General features: G+C 46.5%; 1 protein-coding gene across 2 annotated transcripts in view; it reads right to left on the reverse strand.

Annotated features, from left to right (window-relative positions):
- Positions 1–22,582, reverse strand: part of nrp2a (neuropilin 2a) — a 70,225-nt gene that overhangs the window by 32,273 nt on the left and 15,370 nt on the right. For both annotated transcript variants that reach the window (XM_034677965.1, XM_034677966.1), the window contains exons 3-7: positions 15,543–15,724; positions 6,639–6,869; positions 3,995–4,150; positions 3,247–3,416; positions 2,003–2,158 (exon numbers count right to left, since the gene is read on the reverse strand). In XM_034677965.1, the coding sequence (XP_034533856.1) occupies positions 2,003–2,158; positions 3,247–3,416; positions 3,995–4,150; positions 6,639–6,869; positions 15,543–15,724 (895 nt within the window). The remainder of the gene's footprint in view (positions 1–2,002; positions 2,159–3,246; positions 3,417–3,994; positions 4,151–6,638; positions 6,870–15,542; positions 15,725–22,582) is intronic.

The following is a 22,582-nucleotide window of genomic DNA, read 5'->3' on the forward strand; positions in this document are numbered from 1 at the left end:
TGCAGCCCTCACAGATGAAGTCATGGCTGCAGGCTGAGGAAACCTTTTCAACATTTTGACCCTAAAATGTCTTAAACGATAAACAAACAATCAGGTCAAAGGTTAAAAATACCAGAATTCCCCTCAAACGTGAGTCAACACCTTTCTGACTCCCGAGGTGTCACAACCCCCGGCGTGTTTATGATGATGAATAGCAGAAGTTCAGATAAGGACACAGAGGACTCCATTGTTCTGGTTTGTCAGCTTCCCCTCCTTCCACTATCTCTATCTCTTCCTCCCTCCTCCTCCACCTCGTGATTCAGGATCATCTGCAGTCCTGGAAGAGGGAAGACTCCTCCAGGAACGCAGCGTCCAGCGATACGGACGCACACAGCAGCCTGTGTTGTTGTAAAGCGGATCACGGTGGTGTAAAGGTTAGAGAGAGGGGAGCTTGTGACTGCAGGTTCAGACTCGGGTTGGAAAGAGTTCATCACAGAGTTTTGATGTCGCTGTAACTCGAGGTGGATGTGTTTTTAAGGATGTGATAGCGACCTAAAGACGAGAATCCCTCACCAGAGAAGTTTCCTGCTTCATTATTTTGTGCTCCAAGAAAAGCTTCATAAGTATCAAAGCTGTGCTGTTTAAAAATGCATAAAACAAAGAGTCAGAGATGACCTTTCTAAAGCTGGAGGAAGGTGATTGGTGTCTCAGTGAGAGCAGCAAAAACTTTAACTCTCTTCATTAAAGAGACAAGATTATGCAACTCAAAAAAGAGGATGTCAAGCAAAGGATCAATGAGGTAAGAAGACAAGACTAACACGTTCAACTAATCCTCCATCTGCCCTGCTCTCTCTCTCTCTCTCCCTCTCTCTCTCCCTCTCTCTCTGCAGGGTGACTCAGAGGGAAGTAGGGTATCCAGTCAGTGGGACAGGAAGTGCAACCTTTCCGTGCAATCCAAGCAACTCTTAATCTGTGTTGTCGTCAATTATTTCCTTCTCTCTTTGTGAGCGATTGAAGAAGACTCTTTGCTCTTTGCTCGGCAGGAAGCATCCTCAAAGCTTCTCTCACACACACACGCTCACACACATTCGCAAAGAGCAGCCGGCTCAGCCAGCAGCCAAATGGAAGAATTCAGTGGCCCACATTTGGATCTAAAAATATTCTGGGGCCCGTTCAAATCTCACCCGATGCTCCGAGGACTCAATCAAAGAGTTTCTCTGCACATGTGAAGAGAAGTGAAATGTGCAACTGGGCCTGCAAGTGCATGAAATGAGCATGGACATGTGCAGACGGTTTCTAAAAACAGACTAAATGTACAAACTGCAGAGATCCACGTTTCTACAAGTGACCTCACTCCCCATATAAAGCCTTCAGATGGTGCACAGACACACGGATGTACAGCACATGGTGCAGGACTCTTTCTTTCTCTTCATCATGCCCGACACACAAAAACTCATTAAATCCAAAAACTAACTTAATGTGATTTGATAAGACTCTGCCCTTAACCTCTCTTAAAGGAAGAATGTGTTTGTTTCAGCTACAAATCTGCAAGTGGCCACCGGGAGCACAGCTGAGCAACAACACCGTTTCTACATTTTAATAATCCATCTAAGTTTTAGCAGCAGGGGAGAGAGCAAGATGAGATTTATCATGTGGATGATCTTCTTTTCTTTAGAGGGAGAGTAAGAGGAGTGAGATTAGAAAGGTTACAGCTACACCTGATAATCCTGATGAGATTAATGTTAAAAAATGACATGTTTTTATTTTAATAGCGCTCTATTTTGTCCCCTTGCAGCGTCTTCCTGCCGTGTATTTTCCTGTTGTGTCATTACAGATTTGATGTGGCTGCAAAGAGATGCATCAAGTGTTCTCAGCGCTTGAGATTCTAGTCTTCATCGTGGTGCAAAAAGAGCCAAACACTGAGCAGATCCCTGACCAGTGCAGAGTAGGAATATCAACGTGACATATATCCTGAATTAACAGAAGACAGTCTGCCCACAGGTGTATGCAAATCAAAGCTCACCTTGTGGTTCTTGCCGTGCCGGTACACCATCCAGTCCTCCCCGTTGGTGCTGACCTCCAGCTTGAACGTAGTGACATAGTAGGACTTCTGAGTCTCTTTGGACACGGCGCCCTGTGTGGCGATGCCCGCTAACACTTTCAGGAACTGGAGGTCCACCTGGAAGAAGATGCAACAGAAACAAATCAGGGCTTCGTTTCGTTTATCACAGATGTGTCTTCTTTAAGAGACGGAGAGGACGAGTGTTACGATCTCTGCGGGGAGCCCTGGTGCTCAGGGCTGATGGAGATAACAGAGACAGACCCGCTGCGGTGTCTATCCGTCACACAGACAGCAGGGGATGAACGCCGACTGTGGCCTGCCGCCGACGGATGCCTGGGTGCTGTGTGTGTGCGTCTTTGCATCGTGTGTGTGTGTAAAGGGGAGGAAGGCTGGAGGCAAAGATCAATGGCGGAGTGTTCGGATGCATTCCTGAAGAGCACCTTCATCAATCACAGCTCTCCTCAGCGCTGTGTGTGTGTGTGTGTGTTTGTGTGTGTGTGTGTGTGTGTGTTTGCATGCATTGGATTGGGCCGGTGTGTGTTCGAGACAGGAAAAAGATTGAGAGCGCAGAAGCACTTCCTTATCATTGCTTCCCAGTACCTCTATTTCCTCGCAGCGTGTGTGTGTGTGTCCTGATGTATGTCCTCACTGTATACATGATGCTCCACACTAGTATCTCCTTATTTGGTCTGCAGGAAGTAAAACTGAGGATGGTTCAGATTTCATTCCACAGTTGGAGTTGAAACTATCTTTTCAGCTGATTTGTGATATACAGTACATCGTTATTATGTAACTTCTTCATTTATTTTTCTTTTAAGTTTATTGTATCTATTTCTATTACTTTTCTAATTAAAAAAAATACATTTTTAATTGTATTTTTCCTTTTCCAATATCATTTTTAATTATTTTGATTTCTTTAATCTAAGTTTACATTTATATTTATTTTATTTTAATCTATTCATTTATTTCGTATGCATGTATTTATACATTTTTAATTTTTAATTTAATTTTATATTTATTTTGATTTTATTGATTTTATTTTATATAGATTTATGTATTATTTACATTTTTTCCTTCTTTACTTACTTTGAACTGTGGACCTTTTTTTAAAATTATTTTTTTATTAATGAAATATTCATGCATGAGATCTTCCTCTGAGTCTAATGTCCTCGTTGTTGTGTTGTGTTCCAATAAAAATCACAGACCTGGATGTACTCCTTGTTGCTGTCCTCTGAAGGCGTCCAGGCGTTGTCGTCGTTGTTGAGCCGGGCCTGACGCGGCAGCCAGCGGTTGTCGTAGAAAGTCGTGGAAGCGGTGATCTGATCGTCGCTGATCTTCCCCGACTCCATCCCTAGCGCCATGCTGCAGTGGAACGCTGACGGAGGAGAGGAGAAACTTTATTTTGCTGTCTTTACATTGAAGGTGGAGGAAAGAGAGAGAGAGACTAAAAGCTGAAAGATGTGAGTGTTTCAAAGAGGCTGAAGGGAAAGGGAAGATCTGAGCGGCGCATTATGCAGCTTGAAAAAAAAGAAAAGGTAAATCCAGAGAGAGAAAGGGCAAAAGGAGACAGACAGCAGCCCAACAGGTGAGTGCAGGTAAATTGAGGTGAAGCTCATTTATATTCTAAAAGAAAATAGTATGCGGTTGCTTCTGAGGAGTAATGCTCTCTCAGGAGGGAGCAAAATAGAGCAGGAGAGGTGAAAGAGAGCTTTGAGATTGAAATAACATTAAAGCAGGAAAGGCATAAAAAAGATGGAGAGGGTGAGAGGAGTGAGAGATGAAGAGAAAAGATGAGTGTCAGCACAGAAGAGGCTGTTGAAAGAGAGGAAATAGAGGTGGGCACAGAAACAGGTACACAAAGAGCGCGCTCACACACACACACACACACACACACACACACACACACACACACACACACACACACACACAGGCTCAGAGTTATCTGCCACTCACAGTCGCTGACTTCTTTGTGTGTCATGTTGTATCGGGCGGAGAAGCCGTCTTTGGCCACGGCCATGTCCGTGTGGAAGGAGAGGGAGAGCAGGCCAGAGGACGACTGGATCTCTGGAGGGATCTTTGTGCCACAGTACCGGCCGATCAGAGGAGCCACTGCAGACACACAGGAAACAATCAGAGTTTAATCATGAGTGTGAGGTGATGTGGAGTGGAGAGAGCAGGAGACTGAGGAGAGAGGAAGAGGAGGATGGGATTGTGATGCAGCCCTCATCACACTGGTCACAGGATCAGTTCCTGGACTGGACATGCTTTTGTGCAGGTTGTTCCCACTTGCTTTCCTCATCTCTCTCAAGCTGTTCTATCAAATAAGAGCTGAAAAAAGTTGTTTCAGAGGTGATAGTTCAGTAAAAGTCTTGAAAACTACTGTATCTGGATGCTTCTCGTGCCGCTGCTCTCTTATGGAATCAAACAAAGCGCCCCCTCTTCCTCAAGAAGACAAAGGAATCCAGCAAAGAGAGGTTTCCAGTGTCCACGCTGCTTCAGTAAGTGTTGTCTAATGAGTCGCAGCGTGCCTCCCCCATCTTTCTTCCTCCCATCATTTCCCTCCCTCTCTTCTCTTCCCTGTCCATCCCTCCATCTGCCATGTGTGTCTCAGCCAGGGCCCAGCAGGGGAACTGGAATCCCTGCCTTAATGCGAGCTGCACTGGGATCAGCTGCAAACACACACACATATACACACAGTAGTGAGGATTACGGTAGTCTCAAGAGCAGCTCCCTCACCAGACGCCAAATTCTTCACCCCTCCGTCTTGTCTCCCCGTTCCTCTTTCAGCGCCTGAGGACTCGTCTCACTGGAACTGGGTTACACTTTAATTTCCTCCTAATTCTCAACTTTAAATGGTATAAATTGTTTTCAGCTATCAAAGCTGCCAAATTCAAGGCTATAATTGGAATTTTAAATCCTCTTTGGATCCCTTTTTAGCAACTGAAAATAGAATAATTAGAGCAAATCCTCAGTTCTCGCTGCGTTTTTTAAAAAAGAGGAGAGACGGGGAGAGAGAGTCGGCCTCTCACCACCACTAATGGGGTTTTCATCAGCTCTGCAGCAGCTAACATTAGCCTATGGCGCTCTCTATCAAAGCCCTTTGATAACATCATCAAATGTTTTTCAAGCAAGTTCCTGATAGCTGCGGCTGATAGGCCACTTTCCAAACACTCAGCACCTCCTATTGGACGCAAACAGATTTATATCTTAGCCGTCACTCTCACTCCGCCTGAGGGAGGAAGGAAGCTCTAAGGTGATAAGGAGGGAGGACAGGGAGCATAGGAAGGGGGTGATGAAGGGTGTTATTATGGAGAAGGAAGAGGGGCATGGGAAAGGGCTGCTCCTCGGGGGCGTCCAGGCTGCAGTGTGAAATAATGTTTCCTCTATGTAATGTGGAGGAATGTAAAGAGAGCCTGCTTACATCAAAGAGAGAGATGGCTGCTCAGGAAATTGAGGAGTGGTATGAAAATGTGTGTGTGAAAGCCTGCATGTGAGTTCTGACTGTGTGTGTGTGTGAAACATTGATTATCCTCGCGTGTTTTCATGCACCTTGAAGGGGAAGCAGTGTTTGTTCACCTGGGTCCTATTTTTTACATGTCTCAGGGTCTACATGAGCGCAGGGACAAACAGTTTGGGAATTGCTTCTGTGGGTTGCTTCACCTGGCAGCCGTGAAACGAGGTGTGTTGGCTGCGACAACGTCCCCGATACGAGGAGAGGTGCTTGTGTTTGGACACTGGCAGGCTTAGATTGTATTTAAAGTGTCTGACGAGACGTCCAGACATCGCTCTCTTTAGAGTCACAGTTTGTAAATACAAGTAGGGTTTTTTCCAGGTTATTGTTTCTCTAGGATTGCTTTTTGCATCTGCACAAATAGGAAGATGGCGTCTAATTCACAAAGGGTCAAATGCAGCATGAATTGTGCTGCACATAAATACTTTCTCTGCATGCTGCTGCAATTTACACAAACATGAATGCACCTTTCTGAATTTATTTCAGGCAAATCTGCAGATGAGCCTCCCTGCAAAAAGTCACGTGCAGCTAGGCCGGATATAAACTCGCTGTCTAGCCTTGCGTTCGCATCCAGCTGCGTCATGAATGTAATTGTGAATATACCTGACTGTGTGCACGATGCATGTTATTAAAGGATACCTCCAGAGAGCACGCCACAAGGCTCAGTCTGTATTTAAGTACAGGATGTGTGGGATGTAAACAACAGGTCATGCTGCGATGACACCACAGAGGGAGCAACATGGATGTATTTAAGGCTACTAAATCATCCGCTCTGCCTCTGCATTGTCCCCTGCTGTTTGTATCTGGTGCATACTGCATCTATAATCCATGTTGAGGTAACGTTAGCAGACGTGCACAGACAATGCATTAAAAAAACAACAAAAGGGATGTATTGCTAAATGTGTTTCTGTAGGTTGAGTCTACGTCTGTAAAGTTTAAAACATACTTCCCTCAGAGATTAGATATCAGCCTCTAAGATTCTAAGAGATCCTCTGCAGGACTCTAAAAACTTTGAGTAGTTCAGTAGTCGTTCATTTTGTCCCTGCAACATTAAAGTTTGTGCGTTTCCTGCAGCTTCTCCCTCACCTTGCGGCAGACCGTCCCACACGTCCAGCCAGTCGTACTTGCAGTCTCCCTCTCCCACCAGCAGAGGGTCGTTCTCCAGGTCGAAGGTCAGGAACGTCAGCGTGATGTCCATGTGTGGTGGGGCGATGATCATGTACGAGCACTCCAGGTTGTGGGGGTACTTATCCGGGAACCCCGGGGACTCGATCATGCCGGAGGAGCTGGTGAAGTTGCGGAAGCAGAACTCCGACCCTGTGCGGAGGATAAGAGGATATTTAGAAAACAATAGCTCATATTAGGAGAAGACGCAGGCGAGAGCAATCGATCACAGAAGGATATCTCATCTGACTTGCAGAGGGTGTTTCAGAGAGTCATTCATCACCGACTCGCAGGCTTGAATATCCAGTAGATGGTGGTGAGACCCAAACACACACGTCTTATGATTACTGATGAAGGAGAAAACACACAGTCGGCAAATGCTCAAGTGGGCGTGGCCAATGGCTCTTTTTGTGAGTCGTGTCTCTTCCAGCTGCAGCCATGTCTCATTTTCAAACCCACTCACACTGTTGGATTCTTTCATGCACATTATAATATGTACAAAGGCTTTATGCACCTTTAAAAGCACACACCTCAGGTTATACGGCAGATTTAAGAGGTAGAAAATCTCTCCCTCTCTCTCTCGCTGTCTCTCTTTTTGTCTGTGAGTGTGTTTCTCCCTCTCACACACTCCACAAACGTTGTGTAATGGTTCTAAGTGGGCCCTTTGCGGCGGATCCTCATTAAGCATGTAGATTTATGCGCCCTGGGCGGCTCACCTTGAGCGGCGGCAGCTGTGTGGCTCAGATCATCTACCCATCAGCCACTGCTCCGCGGCCCACTAGGGAGCCTGAGTCACGGACGACTGTTTATGGGCCGGCACATCAATGAGGACTGGCGAGCCGGTCCAGCACACACACACGCACTCACACACCCTCTCAGTCTAACATTTCTATCTTCACATGCTGTCTGTTTGCTTCCTCGTCTTCCTCTGTTCATCTATTTTTACGCTCACAGAAGGACAAATATCTTCATGAGATAATGTTGCTGAGAGGCTGCATGATTTTAATTTGTCTTTGTTGGACTGCACATGTCAGACATGCCTGCGGTCGCAGCTTTCCGAGCCGACTAGTGGCTCTTGAATAACTGCTCTTCTATTTATAAGTGCTCTGAGAGTGGACAGAGTTTTACAACCTCACTGCGGCTGAAGTAACATGATTACTACTATTTTTAAAGATGGATGCTACTTTGGCTTTCGGGGCCTAAATGATTGTTTCTTTTTGAAGAGTCGCACTAAGTTGCTTCAGCAGATGGCTGCAAAGACGGCTGTAATGGATGCAATGTAATCTTTGAAAAGGGACAAAGGCTGCTCTTAAACCCGACCACTAAACGCTCTCCTTCTTGCAACATAGAAGCTCAAATTTCTATAAATCATGTCAAACAGAGAAAAGGCTTAAAGGGATCAACCACTTTGCTATGATAGGATAAATAACGCTGCTTTTTTTCAAAGACACCAAACCACAGAAAACAATGGGAGTTGCTGCTCTTCTGCTACCTCTGCAGATTATTTAAAGATGAAAGATTTTCAGACTTGGGCCGTGCAAATGTTGTGCAACTGTATACATGTCATGGTGCAAAGTGAGCTCACACTGTACAAGTGAATCGTCTACAATGCAAGATCAAAACTTAATCAATCAATCAAGCTTTATCACATTCAATTCAAAGAGAAATGATGAATTAAAAGAAGTTATAAAAAGCCAGGCTAAATAGGTGGGTCTATAATTCAATATTCCTCTTCTCAAAGATGTATGTGCTCATGCTGCATGATTTAAATCGAGGTAGAACTTTGGTAGTCGTCACTCTCAAATGCAGAAGTTGAAGATTCCTTAAATAAATACAGAGAACAGTTCTCATCTTTCTGTCGCGTCGGCTAAAACTGAAAATGCAGAAGCTTTGTAGAAGTAGAATCTGTTGCATCAGACTGCACAGGTGGTCATGATGTAAGAGCTCATCGGTGTATCACAATAAAAGCTTAAGTTTGGGGAATTGTCTCATGGCTCTGCTTTCACTGAGCGAGACATCTGACGACATCTATCCGACCAGTCTGAAGCAGCTGATCAAGCCGGGATAGGCTGAAATTTGAAATCAGTGGTGCGAGTCAAAAATGAGGTCAGAGTCAGCCTCAGTTTGTGCAGATTAGGCGGAGGTAGACCACCAACTCCCATTTTCTGTCACTGCTTTTGAAAAGAGGGATTCAGCAGACAACATTACATCTTACTGTTCAATAAAAGATCTGCTTCATGTTATCAAACACTGTGAGTAAAATCTGAGCCTGTCAGCTGCACAAAGAAGCCCTTTGAGTTGAAAAGCATCTGATTGGTTGCATTGTAGTCGGCCTTGTTGCTGTCAGTCTGCAGTTTACAAATGCAGCTTTACATTTCTCCTGTTTCTCTGCACTAACATAAGTAATAGAGTCTCTCCCTCTCTGTGTTCCCATCGTTACGTGTGTTGTAAAGCAGACATGGAGGTCAGGTTGAAGAGACTCGGGGGAGAAGCGCCTGGTGGAGTTCAAACCTGGGAAAAACGTTGTTTAGCATCCTGCAGCGCTGCTCTGTGTCAGAGAGCTGCCAGGCGAGGGTTGATAACAGCGTCATATTCAGAAAAAAGCTGTGTTTAGGATCACAGACATGTTAATAGCACATTCCTGCTGCAGCATTCCTCCAAGGCACCAGGCCTTATTATCAGGCAACCCTATAAAAGCAGAGAGGTCGGCTGCTCTGCTCCGGCCCTCCCCTGTCTACACTTGGTTAATGGCGGAGAGCTGACCCCAATCAGAGCGAGGAGCGAGGGAAGAGCCCAGGAGACACGCACCGTCTGAGTTTCTGTCTGGCTTTGTTTTTTCCTGCAGCTTCTTTTTGTCTCTTTTGCAAGCTTATTCCTACATTTCTTATGCATTTCTTCCCCGTGCATATATGATCTGTTTGAAAGCATCTGAAAACTTTTTATTTAAGAATCCTGCCCAGTCCTAAATCTCCCCCGGATGATACGAACAGCCTCTTTCACTCCCACACACACTCTGCAGCATCAAAACAACTGGTGGAAGATCTGCCTGCATGCACACACTCATCCAAACACACGAGTCATGTTGAAATATGACGGTCATGCATGAGCCATATGCCATGTGAGTGTGTCTTTGCATGTCTTTTATAAGCCTCCTTACATGTGCATCTTGTGCTTCTAGCATGTTTTGTCTCTTTGTATAAGTCTCCCGTGTGTATGTGTGAAGGTGTGTGTGATGGTTTCTCAGTATGTGTCAGACCCACTAACACACTGGCCTTGTTTCTTACTGGGTCACAGTGCAGCAGTGGGGAGTCCTGCAGAAAACTTCAATCTGAGCACAGCTTGACTTCCATCGCCTCCAAACACACACCGCTCTGTGTTTCACTTTTACACTCGGCGTGCACGAAAGAGTCGCCTCAGCCACGTGCCAACGCCGTGTGCTCGCATGTGTCAGTGTTTTTGCATGTGCACCCTTCTTCACATATGCATGAGTACCCGGCGCTCATTAGTTCACAGTGTATGAGCACGCCGAAAACAAGTCCTACCTCTCTCTGCCCACGCCTTCCACACACACACACACACACACACACGCACATGTTCGCCGTACACAGCCGGTGATCACAAGTCGCCATGAGCTGCCATTTGGCGAGAGCTGCTCTCTGGCAGAGAGGGGGAGGTCATGGTGTGAGTGTGTATGTGTGTGTGACGGCGGGGGGGCAGGAGGGCGAGTTGCTGGGTAGAAACCACTCGACTCTTCCACATGAGTGCCTGATGTAGTAGCAGCTCCACATGTGTCAGGGCAATCCCCCTCTCCCTCCTCCTCTTCTTCCTCCTCCTCTCGTCCTCCTGTCTTCTCAGAAGCGACGCTCACAGTCTGTGTTCATTCACTCTTTTAACTCTCTGTCTCGCCCGCCGTCGCCTCGCTCATCCTGTCCTTTTGCACGCTCCTCTTGCTGAGGGCTCACCTCGACGTTAGCGAGTGTCTGCCTCACATCAAAAGCGCCCGCTCTCTACCTGTCTGTCTCTCCCCTCTTGACATACATCTACTCCTCGAACGCAGACTGATCTCTCCTGTAACCCTGCTTGAGCTCAGTTCCAGATTTCCATTGAAGAAACAGCTCTCCTGAGGCGTGTGAGGAGATGTGTGTGCATGGGTGTGTGGCGGAAGGATTGGGTTTGCTTCACAGCGACGGGGGAGGAGGGTCAGGGTGGAAACACCAACAACATCTTCACAAATAAGAGGAAGACCCGACGCAAGAACAGCAACATTCTTGGCGTGCCGTGGCTCGACACTTTAATGGACCCACAGAGACATGATTGTACATCTTAATATAGACAGGAGGGCTCAGTCTCAGTCATGCATCACAAGGAGGCCTCTGCTGAAGTTATCATCAAGTTATTTCAATCCGTAGAAGAAGAAAACAAACAAGCTGAAGCCTCCTGCTGTTTCTGTTTAAGGAATTAGTGCAGCCTTCCTGAGCTGTATTCGCCTCTTTGCAGATGATGCCTTATTATTCATTCCCGCTCTCTTCATCACTGATCAGTCTCGAGCACTCATCCAGTTTATTTATTCATGAATTTAATTTACCTTTGCAAGTTAATTACTTGTGTGTAATTTCTGCGTTTGGATGAATCCGGCGTCTGAGGAATAAACACTGCATGGCACGCAGCCATATAGTAACAGCCATGACTTCTTCAACCAATCAGAGCGTCAGAAACACTCGCAGGGACGATGTTATGGCTGACACTCGGGTAGGGGGGGTCCCCGCTTGAGGCTGCGCTCCCGCCGTGACCCCTACAGATGCCATGGCAGCGGTCATGAAGGGGACCCAACGCCCTCGGGTGTCTGACGTCTGACCGTGGATTGGCTGCCGCGCTATCTGCCCTCGTCGTGCCAGTGGTGGGCTTCTGGGGGATCTGGGTAAAAAAGGGGCTTCGCTTGCAAGTCTTCCCCTTGTAGCCCTGGTAACAGTGTCTATCGCACGTGACGATGTAAGTGAAAGTGTACAAGGGATATGGATGGATGTTGGGGGGGGGGGCAGACGGGGCAGAATAAAGGGTTAAGCACGCATGAGTAGGACCAAAGTAGGCCATAACAATAACAGGGAGGAGGGGAGGCGTGCACTTTCATCGTACAGCAGGATTACAGTATATGTGTGTGGGAGGAGGAGCAGGGTGTAAGGGGGTTGGGTGTGTAAGTGGAAGGATGTTGTTTTGGGGCAAACGCTGACCCTTACCCCCCCTCAGGAGGAGGACTGGAAGGTGCAGAGCCAAAGGTCGACTCCAGCTCTAATAATTAGCTATCGCTGCACTGTACCCCGATTACACACAAACACACTGACACACAAACACACACACAGATGGCTTGTCCACTGTGAAAGCCCCTGGAGTTGTTACAGTCATCGCTTATGTAACAGGGTTGACTGAACAAAACAAAAACAAGGCGTTGAGCCAGCATTAGTTCATCCTGCAGGAGGGACGGGAAAACCAGACACACTGTGTCAGACTTGTGGACAGGGTCGAGCTGGATTGTAAGCTGCTGCTGTTTAAGATCTGAGGGAACTTGACACACACAGCTGAGGGCGGAGATGTCTATCTATCAGGACACACCCTTTAAAAGCACACTCACACAAATCCATCTTCCTGTTTTACGGCGTTGTTACTGTTTTTAAACGCAGCATTCATTTTCCCGCAATTACTGTCCTTCAAAGCCGGCTGCAAATTAAAAGTACAGAAGATTGCAGCTAAAATCCATTAACGGGGGTAAAAGTTGTGATCGTGCAATTGGTTTCAGTCTGGTAAACAAACACATCTTCTCCGGGATCTCTGTGTTTAGTGGGAACCCGTGGCCCCGGCCCGCCTCGCCGAAGACAAACAGCGATGATGAGCGAGCGTGCCGGCGCTGCAAACGCCGCAATTAACACATGGCCTCAATCACACATCCTGAATACATTTTCTCTGTGACTCACTCTTCTTTTGTCGTTCTGTCTCCCTTCACCCCAATCATTTTCCCACCATGTCTCTTTCTCTCTCACACTCCTGCATCTATCATTCCGCCTCCACGTACAAACACACACACACTCTCTCTCTCTGTCACACACACACAGAACAGGCTGAGTGGAACCACCCACACATGCAGCGAGCAGACACCTACATGTGCTCCCACAGTGACACAATCTCTTATACCCCCTGAATTTATACCAAGATCTCGTAATAGCCATGGCAACTGCATCCCCCATCCACCCGCCTTCAATCCTTCTACATGTGTGTGTGTGTGTGTGAGACAGATGCAATCTACACTATTACATCGCCAGGGTTCGAGCTGGTGGCCTTGGTAACAGAGCTGAACGTCAAAATCTGGGTCACATTCATGACACAAAGAGATTCTTTAAAGGTAGGAAATGAAAAGTCAGAGCGGATCTTTGATGACTGTTCACTTTTTGTGCTTCACACACTCCGACTTCAAACCTTTCTCGGCTGCTTTCAATTTAAACACACTTTCCGTTTTTGTTTTAATCAATCAGGGTACTCTGTCAGATCTCTAGGTCTGAGTTTAACGGGATTCCTGATATTCTTCAACACGGGTACAGATTATTCATTTATATTTATAACATTTTGTGGTTTTAATTACTGCTGGAAACAAAGCCGTTTGAAATAGTTCCAGTACGTGTCCCTGAGATCAAAACACTTCCATTAAAAGTGATTTTTTTTTGTCGCAGATAGGATCAGATTGTTATCAAACTTTCTGGAGATACGACAGAAACTTTTTGTTGAGGTTATTACTAGAAACAGCCGCTCCTTTTAAAGCTACCAGACTCCACAAAGCTGTCACAAAACCAGAATCTTCCACTTTGATACAAGAACAAGTAAAAGTCAAACTACACCAACACCTTTATCAACACACATGATAAAATAATGAACTCCTGGGCACTCTAAATGGTTGATCCTGATATTTAACATTCCTAATGTGAACAGAAGAAAGCAGGGAATGCATGCCAATCTTTGTCATGCTTTCAATCGTAAAGAAAGGAGAAACAAATGCGATTTTTCCTAAAAATAATGTAAAACAAATAAAATATTTCTTCTAAATGATCAATTATAATCCAGAAGAAGTGTGTGGTGGTGTCAGTGTTCTTATCAGAAGCTTAAAAGGCCTAAATAACTGGTGAAGATGCTGTGATGGAGGGCAGAGCAGAGAGACACACAGCACCTTTATGCAGGTTTGTGAGGATGTGTGGATGTGTTTTATAGATCTTTAGAATCAGAAAACAACTACTCATTTTTCAGTTTTGCTTACATCAATTTACCTACATAATGTATATGTTATTGTTTTAAATCATGTGGTATTGTAAAGTAGTTCCTGCCTCCTCATCTGGACTCTGGAGTCTCTGCAGAGTGTGATGTAGTGGCTGTTTCTGTTTTTTAAAAAAAGGATCTTATCCAAACATAAATGTCCGTCTCTGTAGGGATCCTCTATGTAATGTTCTCTGACACTCATCAGGGTTAGAGGTCTAAAAATAACCTTTCAATGTATGCTGCCCTGCTGTGGAGGGACCTAAAATGTTGCCAAATGCTGCAAAGACAATCAGCTTGTAACTCACTTGGACATAAATCTCTAATCTGCCTCAAGGCCAACTGACCATTTCACCTCTCCTCCTACTTCACACACACACACACACCTCACACCTCCTCCAACAAAACAAATAGACCTTCCTGAACACCCTCACCTGCAACCAGCACTTCCACGACCTCAAGGAAATTCCATTTCGCCACACACTCGTCCTCATCAATCTCCCCGCCTCCTCCTCCGACTGTAAACCTTTGACCTTTAAGTCCAACTCCAAGTTGCCTTGGAGCTCTCTCCATCATCCCACCGCCTCCCACCGCCTCCCTCCTCCTCCCTCCTCCTCCCCCTCCTCCCCTCCGCGCCTCCCCAGAGGAAGCGGATCCTGCGCCAATTAAGCGAGCATTCCTCACATGCTTCCAGGCGGCTTGAAAGTACTTTAGTAGTTTTCCTCCTCTCTTGTTTACATGCGCGGCTGCCTCTGCTGATGCAAATTGTTGGGAGAGTGTCGGGGTGAATGATCACAGGTTTCGGGCCATTAACACGGGCAGAGAAGACAAAATCATTAACTTAAGGATGAATGTACAGCAGAGCCGTGATCATAAGTTTCCCAGGACTGTCTCTGAATACTCGTAGAATTTAAGACGGATTATATTTATAAACGCTGGCCAGCTGCTTTCACAGACTTTAGTCAGATTTCCTCCAGATTGCAAAAATAGATGAAATGAATCAAACTTTAATCAGCTACAGTCATTCCTACTCCAAACTGTACATCAGCATTATTTAAAACTGGAAAAATATTGTCATAAATCAAAGTGTCAGATGATCAGAACAGCCAAGAAACGCAGTGTACTCTCTGTTCTCTGATAAATCTCCTGCACAGATCCCGCTTTTTGATTGTTTCCAGACCCGATAATCCCGGAAAAAATATTAAGATCCTCCAGCTATGTTGAGAAAATGACACTTCTGCCAGAAACAATAATACAGCTGGGAGCTGCAGCTCACTTTCTGGTGAGGGTGGATACATATTAAAGACAGAGAGCAAAGTAGAAGCTTAATGGTTTCAAACCTCCAAGAGAGACTGAGCGGACTGATAATAAAGTATGGAGAGTGACTCGCTCAATCTGAGGGCAGAAAGAGTGTCGTCTTCCTGCTTTAAGTCTTGAAATGTTTGTTGGTTTACATCCAGAGCTGGTGATGCAATAGCTTGGAATCAAACAACCACACTTCTACAATCCGATCATGTTTCCGCTCCACCTCCTCACCTGTCTTGAAGATCTCGTAGCGCAGAGAGAAGCCCGCCCCCTGGTGGGCGTAGTCTGAAACGAATCGGATCTGCAGGGAGGGTCCGGATGAGATGATCGGCGCTGGTGCGATGTTGCTGCAGTGTCGACCCAGGACGTCTGCGTTTTCTGAAGTCCCATCGCGTATCTCGATGAAGTCATACCTGAGGAGGAGACACCAAAGTGTGAGATCATTTCTGCATCCTTCAGAGAGCGATCTGTACATTCAGTTTGTATTGATTATGCAGGAGCAAGGGTTAAGAGAGGAAAGAGGAGGCGAAGAGGTAAAAATAGATAGTTATGGGGTTATGCAACAGACAGGTGTGGACTTGGAAGCAGACACGATGTCCAAGCAGAGCGTTTAAAAACACAACATCAAGATAAATAAATACAGCCTGGCTCTCAGTCCACCCGTGCTTTATTCCTGCTCTTTCCCCTCAGCTGCGTTCTTAAATTTAGCTCTTACGACCCAGTTCCTGCTCAGGACGACTGACTCAGATCTGTTTTTACTTCAGCTCGGGGCAAACGGTCCTCACTTCACTGGGTCTTGAGTCACGGGACGAGGAGCGGAGGGAACAAACATGAACAGAAGTGGAGCAAGTGGTCGCGGCGTGAGGGCCGAAGATGCCGGCAAACAGACAGCTGGGTGGATTCATTAATGAGCGGAGTAAAAATAGACGGAGGAGCTCATGAAAAAATAAAGAGAGGGAGGAAAGGTGAAGACACGAGCAGGAGGGGGGAGAAATTAGGATAAGACGACGTGAAGACGCCACGCTCTTTAGCTTCCACATGCCTGCGCTCTCAGCTCATTGTGACCTTTGAATGGCCGACTGACCCTGAACGGGTAAAGCAAATTCTTCGCTGTCAGATCACAGTGTGTGTGTGTGTGTGTTTTTTTATGAGTGTGTGACAGAGTAAAAGAGACATGGGGAAAGAGAGAGAGCCCACCTGGCTGATCCAGATTTAGCTCAGAGCCCTGTGTGTCATTCCTTCAACATTATTAGACTCATGCAGCAGAGGAGTCACACACACTCACACACGCACATGCACACACACTCCAACGTCTGTGGAGGATGTTTTCCAGACAGTGTTTCTTTGCACAAATCTGTCACTTGAAAAAAATGACAAATGAGCACATTTCTACTGCAGGAAGTTCCTCAGAGTACCAGGAACCTTTGGAGGAACTTGCACACTGACACACAGGCTCCAACCAAGACTTAAAAATCCCTCCTCTACACGTTCAGTATTTTTTTAACTGGGACACTTGTATTTAAAGTCTTCTTCCTTTTCCTCTTCCTGTTGCATGCACGTGTTCCTGCTGCATACACAGAGTCACATTTTCTCCCCAATAGTCATGCTGTTGTGTTTACATTGCCCAACTGTGAGTAATTCCCTTGTAATCTGTCTCCATATTATTCCTCCATCTCTCTCTCTGCAGTCGAACGAGTGTCTCTTCGCCCCCCTGACTGTGACACCCTGCGTAACTAACTGCACCGCCACAGGAGCCCCGCAGCGACACCGAGGACACCCCGGCTAAGAGAGCAAGCTCTCTTCTCAATTAGTTCATACGACGCCGCCGTCAGAGGAACAACAGGGCTGCTGTTTTGGAGATAATTACTGTGATTGGCTCTCCAGTGCTGAAAAAGCACAGCAGACATCTCAAGTTTTAAACACAGCTTCTTACTAATGTTGTTTCTCGCTGAAGTAAAAGTGCTCAGTAAATCTGAGGGGGACCAATCAGCACTCCTCTGCGCTTCTCTGCAGCAGCTCAGCGCTAAGACTTCTTTTGTACCGCAGCTTGGAATAAAACCTGGATTAAGAAGAGTCACTAAGCCTCTTTTATTCTGGCGATCTCATTCCTGCAGCGCATTGATTCCTTAAACAGAGCATGCAGGACTGAGGCTGCTGATGGAGGGATAATCCCAATCACATTAATCTGGGTCAGCGTGGCAGGTGACAGGTGAGGATTCAAAGTGTTAAAATGCTGCAGTGAGCCCTGCAGATTCGCCAACACCGTGAGCACAATGCCAGATATCTGAGGGTGTGGAGGAGGTCTGTTTCGCCAACAGGAACAATCTGAATACAAGATTACACAACAGACGGGGATTGTTCTGTGAAGCTGTCGCTGATTTCACAAAATGCTGCTGACAGAGGACGGAAACAAAAAGAGGATTCTGACTTGAAAAGGGAACCTCAAGATTTCTACAGAACAGGATCTTTATTTTGGTCATGTTGAGTAACCGACCGCTTCACCATTCAGCCTGTGAAGCAGTCATATGATGCCTAAATTATAACAATTTTACAGGTGACATTTCTGGAGTTATACTAGTGTGGGCATGAAGTTGACGAATGTCTGTAGCTTTCGTTTTCTTTGCTGGGACATCTATTCATGGAGATAGATAAATCTCTGTCAGATTACCCCCGGTTGGAGCCCGTATGTCGGCGTGCAGTCAGCCTGCTTTTGCTCTCCATACTTACAGTTCAACCTGTATACAACAAAGCCTGCTGCGACATGATTGGTCAAATCAGAACACTCCTCAGGATGAAAAATCATCATCCCTGATGGGAGCTTGGATATCGATGTGTCGTCAGCCTACTTTTCCTCTCCATACTGACAGTTCCTCCTGCTGAGATGTGATTTGTCAAATCAGAACCCTCCACATGATGAAAATCCAGATCCCTGAGTACAGATTCGACCTTTTTATGTAAAAGAGATTGGATGACACTAACACCGATCTTCAAACGGAGGCACAGTCGTCGTATTTACATATTGATCCAGCGAGCTTCAGATTTAAGAGGTTTATTCTGTCACTGTGTGTCTTTCTGCACAGACTCTGCAGGGAGGTGAGGTGTGTAGTGGTAGCTGCCTGACGAATGCATTGGTTGTGGATGTCTTCAGAGCAGTCAGGATGAAAGAAAAACAGAGGGCGAGGGGTTCAACTCCCCTAGAGGATGACGAGGATGAAGAGGAAGACAGGAAATATTATTCCTTTCCTCGCTTTAAAGTCGCAGAAAAAAAGCAAAGAGTAATTTATTATCTGTTATCGAAATGCTGCAAGATGTAGTTCATCAAGTTGTATGAGCTGCTGGTATCATGTTGGATTCTGGGAACTGCAGACTAAGGCGTGTCTGACTACAACAGAGGAAGGACACGAAGGTTGAGGCTGAAGCAAATCTGCTCAAAAGTCGGTCTGAAGTGAGTAAAGAAGCCAATTGTCCGGCTGTCTTATGCGTGTTTGGGTTGTAATCCTGCTTTACAGAGGCGATCGCATGGGCTTTAGCGGCGAGCTCCCACGCTGAGCCTGTAAGAGCCGCAGCTATCCGTGAGTACGCCTGCTTAGGACTGTAACTGACACACACTCCAACATGTGCCAACAAACACACACACATGCAGAGAGATTGACGTGTGCACGCAGAGGCATGCGCGCACACACTCGGCACCGTATCGCCAACACTGAGGATAAAAGGCCCGCGAAAGAGCTGAGAGCCTAATTAGGTTTTAATTGATTTTGGAGTGGGTCTCTCTCCCTCTCTCTGTCTCTCTCTCTCTTTCTGTGTGCTCGCTCGCTCCTGTCGTGGATTAGCGTCAGTGAGTGAGTGTTCCTCAGATGTGATTATTGACCTGTTCGCTCAGCCTCTCTCCAGGCTCTGATGAATACATGCATGAGGGTCTGACGTGTGTGAGAGCCCGCTGTCTGACTCTCCTCACACACACACACTCCAGTGCATTCCACTACATCGCACACATAAATCATTTTCTTTTTTTTTTACACACATAAGCATCTCATACTGCTCACTCACACTGATCCAGATTCCATTAGAGCTTGTTTTGATCGAAACCCCGCCTTTTGTCTGACACCGTGCATTCCCGGTTGCCAGCTTTCTGTCTGTTCTGTGTGTCTGGCAGTCTGTCTGACTCTGCGTGACACCAGTCTCACTCCCCATCCCCCCACGACACCCACAGAGACGAGCTGGACCAGACACAGAGGGGTTAAGGGAACTGGAAACCCTTCAGGGTTTGGTAACTCTGCACCAGTCCAGACATGTCCGCTCTTCTGCTCTCAGATATCCCTTCGCCAAAGCAGCTAATTGCCTTTCACACCTTTTGTTGTTTGTTGGCGATCGGGGACGTTTCCTGAAGGCGTCGGCAGGAAGCTTCGTTAATCTGTCGTTGTTTTATTTTGACTCTTGCTATTTTGAGTTTGCACCTAAAATTACAGCGCTAGGAATCACCAGAAGGTGTTCAAATAATGGACAACAAGGTGAGGGTGAGACGCTGGACACTTTCCCCTCAGCAGATAGCATCCTCGGCACATTGTTGGTGCAGATGGTCGAGTCATTTCCACAGCGTGTGAAACGAAGGCGCACAGACGAGAGACGTGAAGTACAACAGCAGTCGGAGTCTGGTGACAATGCTCACTTTGGTGCAATCTGCCTTTTTTGGAAGTAGAAGAAGAACAAATGGAAGTAGGAGAACAATGATTAAGTGAATCAACTTTGTGGAGGATGTGTGACCAGCAGGGGGCGTGACATGACTTTTTGCCAACTGGTTGCATGCAATGGACCCGCCTATTCCTCATAACCGTCAACTCCACTGTCATCTGAGCTCAAGTTCTGCACAAGAAGCTAGCAGGATGGCGCCCAACAAATGATAGCAGCGAGACAGAGCTACACATATGCACAGTCTTTTTGGCCTTAAAGGCTCCTGTAGTCATTCTTCTTCTCCCGTCACACCCTCGTTTATTCAGCTCTGCCTGTGACAGAGCGAGCATGTTTCATTGTGTTTCTTTTCTCAGCGCTTGTCAAAAGCTTTCATTGTGAGCATCAAAATTACACAAAACATTAACACATAATTTGCTGCGGGTGCGCTGCGGTCGTCTGATTTACTGTGTTTGTGCTGATAAAAAGAGGAACAGCTGTTGGAGGATATCAGTAAAACAGACTCGGCTGCACTCAGACGCTCGGGTCCTTCGGTTGAGACGGGTTTTTCCTCTCGGCTCCAGTTTGTGTTTTCCCCCTCTCAGAGCTCAGACACCCTGAGGATCCCCGAGCTGTAAACAAAGAACAACTGCCTGTCGCTTCACTCCTCTGCCTCTCCGTGACGCACAGAAGCAGAAATTAAGTAAGGCTGGGAGGGCGTACAGTGTACACACACACACCTACACACACACACACACACACACTCCTCCCGCCCTGGATGGGGACTCTAATAAACCATAAGTGCCTCTGAAATATTAACTAGATGCTGTGAGCGAAATCCCTGCAGATCTGCCATCTTCAATCTAACCCAAAAAACAAACAGCACTCCTCCTCTCTCTCCTCCTCTCTCCTCCCTCCTCTGCCGTCCATCACGGGCTTGTACTTACAGTTGACGGGGGCCAAACCGCTGACCACAGGCAGTCTGGGCTCGGCCCCAGACCTTCTAGTGCGGCATCGATCGGGGAAGATCAGGCTGTAACTGCTGTCCAAGCTGAAGCTGTGACCCCACTGCCTGCACTGGATGCCGTTTAATCGACCTATCAGCAGATATTTATGACGGAGATGTTTCACGCCGGGGTGCAGCTCTGCAGACGATCAGGTTTACTCAAGCGGGGGATTTAGATTCTACATCAAGGTTTTAAGTTGTGCTAAATGCAACACGATCCCATCTCACCTGCTTCCTCTCTCAACCGTCTGCAGCTGATCCAGTCTGGACGTTCCAGACTCCAGCTACTATCGGTCTCCCCACTATCATCTCTCTCTCTCTTCATCTCCCTCTATCCCTCTCTCCAACACGGTCTCAGCAGATGTGTGTCTAACATGAGTCTGGTCCTGCTGGAGGTTTCTGCCTGTTAAAGGAAGTTTGTCCTTGTCACTGTAACTTGTTAATGCTGCAAAGTGCTCTGCTCATGGTGGATTAAGATGAGATCAGACTGAGTCCTGTCTGTAAGATGGGACTGGATCTGATCCTGTCTTGATGTTGGGTCTTTGTTTTTTATAATAGAACACAGAGTACGGTCTAGACTGGCTCTGTTTGTAAAGAGTCTGAGGATAACATTTGTTGGTATATCGTGGGACTTCTTTGAACTTTTAAGAACGCTCTGGACCTTGACGGTCTCGCTCGCCACCTGAGGAAGGAGGAGGATCTTCCTCTTTCCACTTCAGTCTTTAATAAATTCTCCAGAGCTGGAACAGATCAAGCGGGACAGACTTACATCTAACAACTGCTCCTCACAATGAGATTAAATCACTCTGTTGTTCTCTCTGACAGATCGCGTCTTCCGCCCTTAACCTCTGTGCTCTGCAGCTGTCACTGTGAGCAGCAGCAACAGGACGTCATTATGCTCATCCACATTCAGAGTGGAGAGCTGTGAGGAGCTAATTACCTGAATCACCAATGCATGTGTGCAAAGAGAGTGCAGTTCCTCGAGTGACCACTTGAAGAAACCTCTTCTTCACAACGTTTAGATAATCGATGACAGAGAGCATCAGAAGAGGAAGATACTGCTCCTCTCTCTCACCTGTTTCTCATTAAATCATCATTAAAGCTCCGACTGCTCTCACAGCCGTGACCGCCGGGTGCCGATGACCGTGATCTCGCCCTAAACGCCACACATGACCCCATATTGACACATCAGAGCCTGAACAACTCCCTTCAGTCGTGACCTCTGGCCACTCATCTGTCTCTCCTTTCATCCTCCACCCTCACCTCCTCCTCCTCGCCTTCATCTGCTCCCTCTCTCCCTCCGGCCGCTGCTGATCACGTATCGATTTCCCATTACAAGCGGAATACAGACATTGATCCCACACCTCTCTGCTCGCCCTGCGGGTCTACGTAAGAGGGTGATATCATGCACACACACACACACACATAAACACACACACACACTGAGGTGTGTCACAGAGCTGGGGGATTTATGACGTGTGTGTGTTATAAAGTTAGATCCTCAAATCTTCCACCTTTAGGCGTCGCTCAATAAAAAATAACTAAATAAAAAAGTGAGGGAAGAAAGAGCAGAGAGGTGAAGAGATGGATCTCCTCT

The sequence above is a fragment of the Notolabrus celidotus genome, chromosome 24 (genome assembly GCF_009762535.1).
Source record: "Notolabrus celidotus isolate fNotCel1 chromosome 24, fNotCel1.pri, whole genome shotgun sequence".
NCBI classification, from domain to species: Eukaryota; Metazoa; Chordata; class Actinopteri; order Labriformes; family Labridae; genus Notolabrus; species Notolabrus celidotus.